Below are 10,726 nucleotides of genomic sequence, written 5' to 3' on the forward strand. Positions count from 1 at the left end.
CAGTCTAGGCAGCTAGTATTGGCTCAAGCAGACGATCAGCAGACTTGGACGAAAAACAGAACAAGAGGTCCTGATATGGAGTGAAAGAAGAGAGAGGGAGAAGAAGAGAAGAGAGAAGAAGAGAAGAGAGAGGGATGAGATGAAGCGAGAGGAAGGGATGAGAATTATGACCAAGATAAACAACAAAGGACAAGAGATGGACAGCGAGAGAGAGAAAGAGAGAAAGAAGAAAGAGAGCGAGAGAGAGAAAGAAGAAAGAGCGAGGGAAAGAGAGAGCAATAGAGAAAGAGAGAGAGAGAATATTGAAAGTCTGAGGGAGAGAGGGGATCACATGAAAGATAAGAGCCCAGGTGGGGTTTGGAGTTCAAAGAGGGGGCTGAACTTATTTATTTTTTTCCGCTCTTTGCCTCAATTTTAGTGTGTCTTGATGTTGGTGCTGTTTATTTTCACATGTAAATTGAGGAGGGGGCGAGGGTGTGTAGGGTTGCAGTGGGCCCACGGCACTTTGTCTGGAGATTTGTGAAGGCAGGATAGAGAGAGACAGAGAGAAAGGGAGGGAGGGAGGGAGAGAGAGAGAGAGAGAGACGGAAGAGGGCAAGGGGCCCTAGGGAGGACTTGGGTGAAAATGGGCAAAAAAAAACGCCTTTCGAAGAACTTGGAGCAGCGTCTAGTATTAACTGATCTATACAAATACAGACAGATAGTGATGATGATTATTATTAGTAGGCTAAGAACATGTGATATAAGAGTGAGGCGATAGTGAATCCCGAATAAATTGTGATTTAATAAATACAGATTAAGGATTAAGTGATTATGGATAACTATTCATGATGATGATATATCATTACATTAATTAAAAAAAACAATGGCCTAAGAGAGGGGTGAAAGCGGATTTTGTATTATGTATTAAGTTGTGCTGGGGCGGGGGGTCGTGGTTGGTGGAAGGGGAGGCAAAGTGGTACAGTGTCCTGGGAGCAGTGAGATGGGGTGGGTGGGATGAGGGAGTCCAGCACTGAGTGCCCATTGCATTGTATGTATATGAAGGGGGGGGGGGGGGGGGGGTTGGCTTTCAAATGACTTTGTCCTGGACCCGACCATAGCTGTCAGTGGCCCTGCACAGTGTCTTACTATTATTAGGTTATTAATGACTTTGGGCCCTATGGAGGGGGAATCGTGTGTTGGGGAAGAAAAGAGCGAGTGAGTGGAGGGAGGGAGGGGATATCCTGAGCGAGCACACGAGTCACAGCTAAGGAAGGCCAGGACTTTCCTGCCCGCGGAGCCAGGATATCCGCAGCCATAACCGCCAGCTAAAGAGAGGTATCCCTTAACCCCCCAACCCCTGTTTAAAACTACACCCCACCCTCAAATCCATAACCGCCAGCTAAAGAGAGGTATCCCTTCAAAACTACAACCTCCTTCAAAACTACACCCCACCCTCAGATCCATAACCACCAGCTAAAGAGAGGTATCCCTTCAAAACTACAACCTCCTTCAAAACTACACCCCACCCTCAGATCCATAACCACCAGCTAAAGAGAGGTATCCCTTCAAAACTACAACCTCTTTCAAAACTACACCCCACCCTCAGATCCATAACCACCAGCTAAAGAGAGGTATCCCTTCAAAACTACAACCTCCTTCAAAACTACACCCCACCCTCAGATCCATAACCACCAGCTAAAAGAGAGGTATCCCTTCAAAACTACATCCCACCCTCAGATCCATAACCACCAGCTAAAGAGAGGTATCCCTTCAAAACTACAACCTCCTTCAAAACTACACCCCACCCTCAGATCCATAACCACCAGCTAAAGAGAGGTATCCCTTCAAAACTACAACCTCCTTCAAAACTACACCCCACCCTCAGATCCATAACCACCAGCTAAAGAGAGGTATCCCTTCAAAACTACAACCTCCTTCAAAACTACACCCCACCCTCAGATCCATAACCACCAGCTAAAGAGAGGTATACCACCAGCTAAAGAGAGGTATCCCTTCAAAACTACAACCTCTTTCAAAACTACACCCCACCCTCAGATCCATAACCACCAGCTAAAGAGAGGTATCCCTTCAAAACTACAACCTCCTTCAAAACTACACCCCACCCTCAGATCCATAACCACCAGCTAAAGAGAGGTATACCTTCAAAACTACAACCTTCTTCAAAACTACACCCCACCCTCAAATCCATAACCACCAGCTAAAGAGAGGTATCCCTTCAAAACTACAACCTCCTTCAAAACTACACCCCACCCTCAAATCCATAACTGCCAGCTAAAGAGAGGTATCCCTTCAAAACTACACCCCACCCTCAGATCCATAACCAGCAGCTAAAGAGAGGTATCCCTTCAAAACTACAGCCCCATGTCCCTGCTGTGGCCTAACAGTGGAGCACTGGGTTACTGCCCCGGCGACCCGGGTTTACTGTAATTCCAGGCAGCTCGGGTCATTTGCCGATCCTTACCCGTCTCTCTCTCCTGTCTCCACTCACTTCCTGTCTCTCCTCCACTGTCCTGTCCGAAATAAAGGCAAAAAAGTCCTATATAATATAAAATAAAAACTACACCCCCACTACCAAATCCATAACCGCCAGCTGAAGAGACGCATCCCTTAACCAACCCCACCCCCTTCAAAACAAAACCCCCACCCCCAAATCCATACACCCCAAGCTCTTATAAATCCAAAAGGTAACAGAATCTAACTTTGATGAGGGACAGAGTCTGAAACGCTGTGCCATTTAACTTTGCTTGGGAGCATCGAACAGTGTGGCGCACCTTTATCTTTTCCTTTCCTAGACTTTAAAACTGCCCCCACCAACACCACCACAACTGCTCATTGAAGAGAGGCAGCACTTAAATAATACTCTACTGTACTCTACCCCTCTACTCCAAACACCACCCCTCTCATAGCCACCCATTAAAAAGAGGTATCCCTTAAAACTACACCCTCCCCTCAAAACTACATCCTTACCCCCCAAATCCATACACCCCAGCTAAGGACAGGCATCCCTTAAACATGACACCCTCCTATCCCGCCCACCAATAACACTTCATATCCCACTCAACAGATTGCTAGGGAGATATCCCTTAAAACTACACCCCTCATCCCGACACCGTTTTCACCCCCTGCCCCCACCACAACTGCTAGCTAAATAGAGGAATCCCTTGAAAACTACACCCCACCCACCCCATCCCTTCACCCCACCCCCCCTCCCTTCACCCCACCCCCCTCCCTTCACCCCACCTCCCTCCCTACACCCCCTAGGACCCTGTCCACCTTAGGCTGCAAAGGAATGTTATTCCTCAAGAACTTCACCCTCTCTAAACATATATCCTATTCCCTTATGACCCCCACTCTGAAGAGAGGTATCCATACCCCCACCCTTCCCAACCCCATCTCAGCATCCTTTAAAAAGTCCACCCCACCCCCAGCTCAGCATCCTTTAAAAAGTCCACCCCACCCCCAGCTCAGCATCCTTTAAAAAGTCCACCCCACCCCCAGCTCAGCATCCTTTAAAAAGTCCACCCCACCCCATCTGAACACCGTCCAACAGCACCACCCCACAGTCAATTGTGCCAGCCAGGCTGTTGTCTAGAAGGAAATAGTTGACTTGAAAGTAAATATGCATCCACTGAAGTTTTAGCCTGTAATTTTCCAAGAGATAATCTGCCCGATTGGTAGTCAGTTATGTACAGTACATCTCCAGAACAAACACACAATTATCTATGAAAAAAGGGTTTTTATTTATTTTTGTTTGTAATCAATAATCAAAAACACAGAGTGTTGAAGACAGGTCTGGCTCAGTTTGTCTTGTTGTATGATTAGACATTGTAGAACAATACAGCATAAATAAGAGCATAAAGGAGGTTTAATGCTACCTTGAAAATGAGGAACAAAAGAAACAAAAATAAAAAGGCAACAGACGCAATAAAACACTCCAATTTTTTTTCCTTGTGTTTGTATAATAATAATAATAATAATAATAATCATAATAATAATCATAATAATCATTCATATTACAACAATAGTATTCATGATAATTTTTCAGAATAATAAAGCACAAGTTTACAATTATGTGAAAATCCAAGAAGGAGTGGAGGAAACAAAGTCATCATGTTACAATACAAACACATTCCATTCATACATACTGAGTGAGCACTGACTCCGGTTCTAAGCACCAACCAGTTGAGACAGAGTGAGAAAGAGAACGTAATAGCTCCCCTCTGTCATCTATAGTTCATTTAATGTACATGTCATTGCAGACGAGGAGAGGGGGATCGAGCACCATTTTAAAATCTGACTCCCCCCTCTTGGTTTTTAAACCTCTGCACAGAAAGAAGGGATCATATAAAAACTTAAAAAAATCATCTGTCAATCCGTAATCCCCCGTATTATATTTAAAAGGAGCACCACTGATGTTCAATAAATACACGCGGCTAACAAACCGACATACAAAACCCTGAAATTAAAATAAATAAAACACACACACACACAGGAAAAAATCTGTTGTTTTTTCCCAAACACAAAGCCAAGTACTGTGAAAAGCAAATGAAAATTAAACACAAAGTGAAAAAGCACCATTTTGATAATTAATTCATTAATTAATTAATAGCATTGCAAATACGTGTGTGACAATCTCTGCTAGAGCAGGAATGATTTAGGATTATACAAAACGATCCACTGCACATACACACATGGTTTCTTTACAACAAAAAACAACTAAATTCAGCCTTCAAGCAAACCCGTATCTTTTTGAGAACTCAGAGAAACTTAGATATATATTTCACTTTTTTATTCTTAATGCTTTAGAAAAAATGACACTGTTTTAGCTGTGTGTGTTTTTTTAATCACCTTTTTGTTTTTTATCTAAATACATGTTTCACAAGGCCAAAATGGTGTAATAAGTCTAGGCTGTTAGAAAGAAGTCTATGCCATTACCATACAAATAAATAAAAACAAAATCAATAAACAATGAAAGTAGCACCCAATTAAGAATATATATTTAAAAAAAACAATGACCAGAAAAAAAGATATGAAAAAAGAACTTCACACTGTGAAAGGAGTTATCATCCTTAGGTATAAAGAGATAGAGCGATGTTGTCGAGGTGACGTTACGTCGCTCGTTGACAAAAAGAGTCCCCTGACGGTTTGCGGGACGCTACCAAACTCACACAGCTGCCTTGCCTTACTCCCAGACACAGCGCTAACCAGACTGCTCATGATTCTGTCAGATTTGCATAAGAGGAACGTAAGGAGTTGACTTGTACCTGAATAAAATGCACGTGTTCGGCATCTTGTTTAGCTTTATTTTGCTATTTCTTTGTTCTTTTTTTGTATTGTATTTTTTGATGTCCTTACACCTTGTGTAGTCACAGCAGTTTCCATTGGTTTGTTTTTTTGTTGACCTGATATGAAATTCCGACACACAAATTCACATTTTTTCCCCCAAGTCCGGTATGGTTTTCCCCAGCAAGAATATCATCAAAGTCATTCCGATCGTGACCCAGATTGCGTCTGATCAAGAAGTACAGCCGACGGAGAGGGTGGGGAAGACAGTGGAACTAAGCTGAGGGTATCGTCTGCTGATGTTTGTGCTGTTTATGTAAACAATGCGGAGTAAACATGCCTGTTTTGCTTGTTTGTTTGTTTGTTTTGACTGGCTGCTCGAGGAGACACAGCAGTAGTGGTTGTTGTGGGAGCAGGGGGAGTATTCCAAGAACCTGGTCTCCGTTTCTCGAAAGCATCGTTGCTAACCATTTAGCAATTTAGCAGGTTGCCAATGGGAAATTGCACTGCAACCAAGAAAGTTGCTGACTTAGTTAGCAACGACGCTGTCGAGGAACACACCCCTGGCTCAGTAGTCACACAGGCTAAATCAACCTTTAAGTTGTGGTAAATCATCTAATAGAAGGACCTGGAGTCTTCATTTTCTAAAATGAATGACACCAGGTCATCTATTAGCAGGTTTACCCCTTTTTGTAGGTTAACTAAGCAAGGTTTATCACTTAACAGTGTTATTGGAATACTCCCCAGGTCAGAGGTTGGAGGTCGGAGGTCAGAGGAGCTGAGGGTTGTCGTAGTTTAGCTGCTTTTCGGCTGCTGAGAACCAGGATGGATCCAGTTTCTTGAAAGCATCGTTGCTAACCAGTTAGCAACTTGGTAGGTTAAGAAAGGAAAATCCCATTGCAACCAAGTAAGTTGCTAACTTTGGTTAGAAATGACGCTGTCGAGAAACCCACCCGAGGTCCGAGGACGATGTTCCAGACCTCACTTGGAGCTCGGCAATGGCGTCTGAGGGAAAGAGAGAGAGAGAGAGAGAGAGAGAGAGAGAGAGAGAGAGAGAGAGAGGGGGGGAAGGAGAGACACGCACACACAGACAAGATAGACAGACAAAGAGAGAGGGGTGGGGGCAGACAGATAAGTGAGATTAAGTATTTATAACAGTCTTAAACAGGATTATGAATGAGACCCATTCAAAGAAAGATAGGCAGGTACACAGAGTGTCTCTGTGTGCGTGCATGCGTGCGCGGGTATTGCTGTATGTGTGGGGGTATACTGATTGTCAGTTATAACAGTCTTGAACAGGATTATGAATGTGGCCCATTCAAAGAAAGATAGGCAGGTACACAGTGTCTCTAAGTGTGTGTGTGTGTGTGTGTGTGTGTGTGTGTCTGTTTCCCCTTACCACACAGAAGCTGTCGTAGATCTGCATGAGCTCCTCGATGCGGTACTGTTCCAGGATCACTACCCCAGACAGGCTGCTGTTGCGCTTGCGAGCGCAGTCCTCACAGTGCACCACGTACGTCTTCCTGCTGCTGCTCTCAGTGGTCACAAACAGCAGGCAAAACACCTCCAGCTGATAGAGATAAGAGATAGAGGGGGGAAAGAGAAAATCAATACCGTGTAAACCATGCTATGTGAAATTAACAAGGATGTGAATGACTAATAAAAATTGACGGGACTGATATATACGAACTACAGTTAAGTAAAAAATCCCTGGGGTTCTCAAATATTGATTGTGTCCATGACATATTCTCACATGTGAGGGAGGGTCAAATGACGAGTCAATTTTATTGTGCACACTGTGCGCTGTACTGTATGTCCACAATGCTAAATTGTCTGCTGTCTCCAAAGATTTTCATTCATTCAGTTGAATGACTTAAGCGGTAGGCTGGGAGTTTCGGAAGGTTTTCCAGCTCCTAAAAGAGGTCCAGTTGTCTACAACTTAACTCCTGTCGAAAATGGCTGCTCTATCTGTAGGCTATTGACCCGTTCAGAACCGACGTCCTCACTGAATGCGTGTGCATCATTGACTCAAACACACCAGAGATGTTTTAAAGGTATTACGAGAGACTTCACTCTGCCGGGTGGTACTGCACTCTAGGGGCGACAAACGGAGGGGGGAAGACTCCATTCAATGAATGAGCTGCACTCTCTCGACAGCGGCTCCTAGGTGAACTGCAGGCATGGGTAAAATAGGGAGTGGGGAGGCTGTATGTTAAACTGGCTGTGAACACACACATGCGAACAGACAGTGCAGAGCCTAATGAGAGAAACTCTGCCGTCCTGAAGCATGTACGTAGATAAAAAATAGAGATTCAGAAAAGTACACTTGTTATGCTATACTGACTGTGTCTGTGGTGCCCAATGCATATCTGAAGTTAGTGTGACCATCCGTTATCTTATTTCGGGAAAAAACACCCGTCGAGTTTCTGTACAAGTGAACGGTGCATGGTCGATTCTGTTCCAACGATGTGCACGCAGACAATTTGCGTCATATCTGTTTACAAACAGTAAAGGGGTCAATACTGCTTGTGGTGTGATGTGTCATGCTAATCCCAATGCCAAATGCTAATCTCAATGCCAACATGGCTGCCGTCTGTCTACTGCGTGCCAGCAGCTTACAATAGGTTACATTACATTACACAGCCGTGGCCAAAAGGTTAATATTTATTTTCAATGTTTTTAAATTGTGCCCTTAATACTCAGTTAAATTTCACACACACACTACCTGCACATTTTTGTGTTGCATATAAGTGTTAGCTGTTTCATTGGCCTGGACCCATTCATATTATTGTCACACATGTTCAAGTCTTGTTATGCTTTACATTAATGGTGTATGTGGGGCAGTTGTAATACACATTTGAAATTATCTCGTGGGCCAAATAAAATGACTCTGTGGGCCAGATTTGGCCCCTGGGGTTGAGTTTGACATCTCTGCCCTAACCACTAGGCCAGGGATGGGCAACTGGAGGCCCGGGGGGCACATGCGGCCCGCCTCCTCACTCAGTGCGGCCGATAAAACATAATTCAATTTTGCGCCAGCATTACAGTAAACATGAACATTTTGGTCCTTTTTAAAAACTTAACATTTGGTTGGTTGTCAAGGACATGTTAAAATGCCATGGCTTAATAAACATTTAAATATAAAAAAGATTATTTATCATTTTGTAGCTTCTCTCGTAGTTGAAGTGCGTGGTCCTATGGCCCTCTGATGGCGGCGATAAAGAATGTTGGCCCTCTTTAGCAAGAAAGTTGCCTATCCCTGCACTAGGCCATGGCTGCCCTAGAGTAGTGGGACTCACGTCACACTCGTTGCAGTAGTATGCCGGCTCGTCCTTGACGCGGCTCTGGTAGGAGATCTTCTTGCCGCTGGCCACCAGCTGGTCTCGCAGGATCTGGATGTGCTTCAGGGACTGGAGCAGGCAATGCCTGACACAACACAACATAACATACATGCAAACACACACACACAGGAAACACACACACACATACACGCACGCACGCACACACAGGCATGCATGCAGACATTCACACAGGCATTCAGAGTTCAGACACACACACACACACACACACACACACACACACACACACACACACACACACACACACACACACACACACACACACACACACACACACAGGATGTGAGAAATGAGGAAAAGTACTGAGTGACTTGATCTTGGAGCCACACAGTCACAACCACACCTGTTCGCTGAAGGCCATCCTATATACTCATCCATCCCGTGGGGTTAACCTCAGCTGTGGCAGGTCCATGACAATGAGTGTTGCCAGATGAAAAATGCTGAACTATCGTACCAAAACCTCAAAATGATCGTTTTGGGGGGTTTTTTTGGGAAGAAATTATCGTCAACAAACCAAATGGTTGTTACAGTAAAGGCAACTTAATAGAAACGCTGAAATTATGGTTCATTGTTTTTTTTTTTACCTTGCTGCGGAGGACAAAATCATGCTATACATACAATAATTATCGTACATGTGGCAACACTGATGAGAATGTACATGATGTCCACTGTAACATCTTTAAAGGGAGGAAACATAAAATGACTTCCATACATGAAGTTTCCTTCCTGGCTGGAATCTGACTAGGCTACACACACACACACACACACACACACACACACACACACACACACACACACACACACACACACACACACACACACACACACACACACACACACACACACACACACACACACACACACACACAAGAATGGATGGTGGACGTTCTCTCTCTCTCGCGCGCGCTCTTTCCTTCGTTGTTCCCCATAATCATAGTTGCAGTACAGCATTCATGAACCACTTGGACAACCACCAAAGCATCCATCATCCATTCACTATTCACACACCCACTGACTTGATCCCTAGATCATCTTATGAGTATCAGGGTTGATAACTACTTGAACATTTTATGAGTGTGCCGGTCTCTGATCAGTACTCACTTGAACATTTTATGAGTGCCCTGACCATCAGAGGTGTCAAAAGTAAAAGAAAGAAAAAGAAACACAGTTTCCTTCCAACACAGTGAACGTATCTGTGTAACCAGTAGACCTGTGTACCTGCCTTACGATCAGATGACCCATCACTGGTTTGATCAAATTTGTGGATGCTTCTTGTTATGCTAAATTTTTTCACTGCTTTCCACTACAATACAGTCTAGTATCTACCTGATTAGGTACAATGGAGTAAATTGTGTAACAGCTATGTAATATCATGTGCTAGTGTTTGGTGTACTTACACCAATTTACAGTGCTTTTACCTTTACTTGTGACACCTCTGGCGGAGTATCGTGACTCAAGATCACTAGTCCCTTGATCATCTCATGAGTGTCATGATTACTACTCACTTGACCATCTTATGCGTATCGGGGTCGCTGATCTTGATGGTGCGAGCCACGTTCCAGGACACATGGATCATGGGCACGATGGACTTGACCTTCTTCACCTCGTTCCACTCGAAACGCTCCAGAGCCAGCTGATACTGATAGGCTGCAGAGAGAGAGAGAGAGAGAGAGAGAGAGAGAGAGAGAGAGAGAGAGAGAGAGAGAGAGAGAGTGAGAGAGAACAACCACATTTTAGATGTAATAAGTAAGTACTTTAAAGGGACACTGTGCAGGAAATGGTCAAAAAAGGTACTGCAACTATGCTGCTCATTGAAACTGGGCTGCCTATTGCCAAATTTGATCTTTACATGAAAGTTTACTAAGTAATAAACAAATATTTTCTAGTATGGTCCAAGTACAGTCATTTTTGCAGCTAAAAATGGCTATTTTTGGAAATTCAAAATGGCGGACCATGGAGAAGATCCCCCTTTTCATGTATGAAAAGTGCAATTTTTCCAGTCATAATGAATACTTTACAATTTGATGGTGGTGGTAAGTCTTCATGAAAAAGGTAACATTAGTGAATGAGCAGCATGAATT

The 10,726-nt window shown here is 43.8% G+C and overlaps 1 protein-coding gene across 1 annotated transcript in view; it reads right to left on the minus strand.

The window, feature by feature from the left end:
• Positions 1–3,740: 3,740 nt before the first annotated feature.
• The window catches only part of kdm6bb (lysine (K)-specific demethylase 6B, b), a 55,774-nt gene continuing 48,788 nt past the window's right edge, over positions 3,741–10,726 (minus strand). The window contains exons 19-22 of the mRNA XM_063203265.1: positions 10,151–10,292; positions 8,586–8,712; positions 6,686–6,856; positions 3,741–6,291 (exon numbers count right to left, since the gene is read on the minus strand). Coding sequence (XP_063059335.1) covers positions 6,268–6,291; positions 6,686–6,856; positions 8,586–8,712; positions 10,151–10,292 — 464 coding nt within the window. The 3' untranslated portion in view covers positions 3,741–6,267. The remainder of the gene's footprint in view (positions 6,292–6,685; positions 6,857–8,585; positions 8,713–10,150; positions 10,293–10,726) is intronic.

Source organism: Engraulis encrasicolus, chromosome 7, assembly GCF_034702125.1.
Source record: "Engraulis encrasicolus isolate BLACKSEA-1 chromosome 7, IST_EnEncr_1.0, whole genome shotgun sequence".
Lineage (NCBI taxonomy): Eukaryota > Metazoa > Chordata > Actinopteri > Clupeiformes > Engraulidae > Engraulis > Engraulis encrasicolus.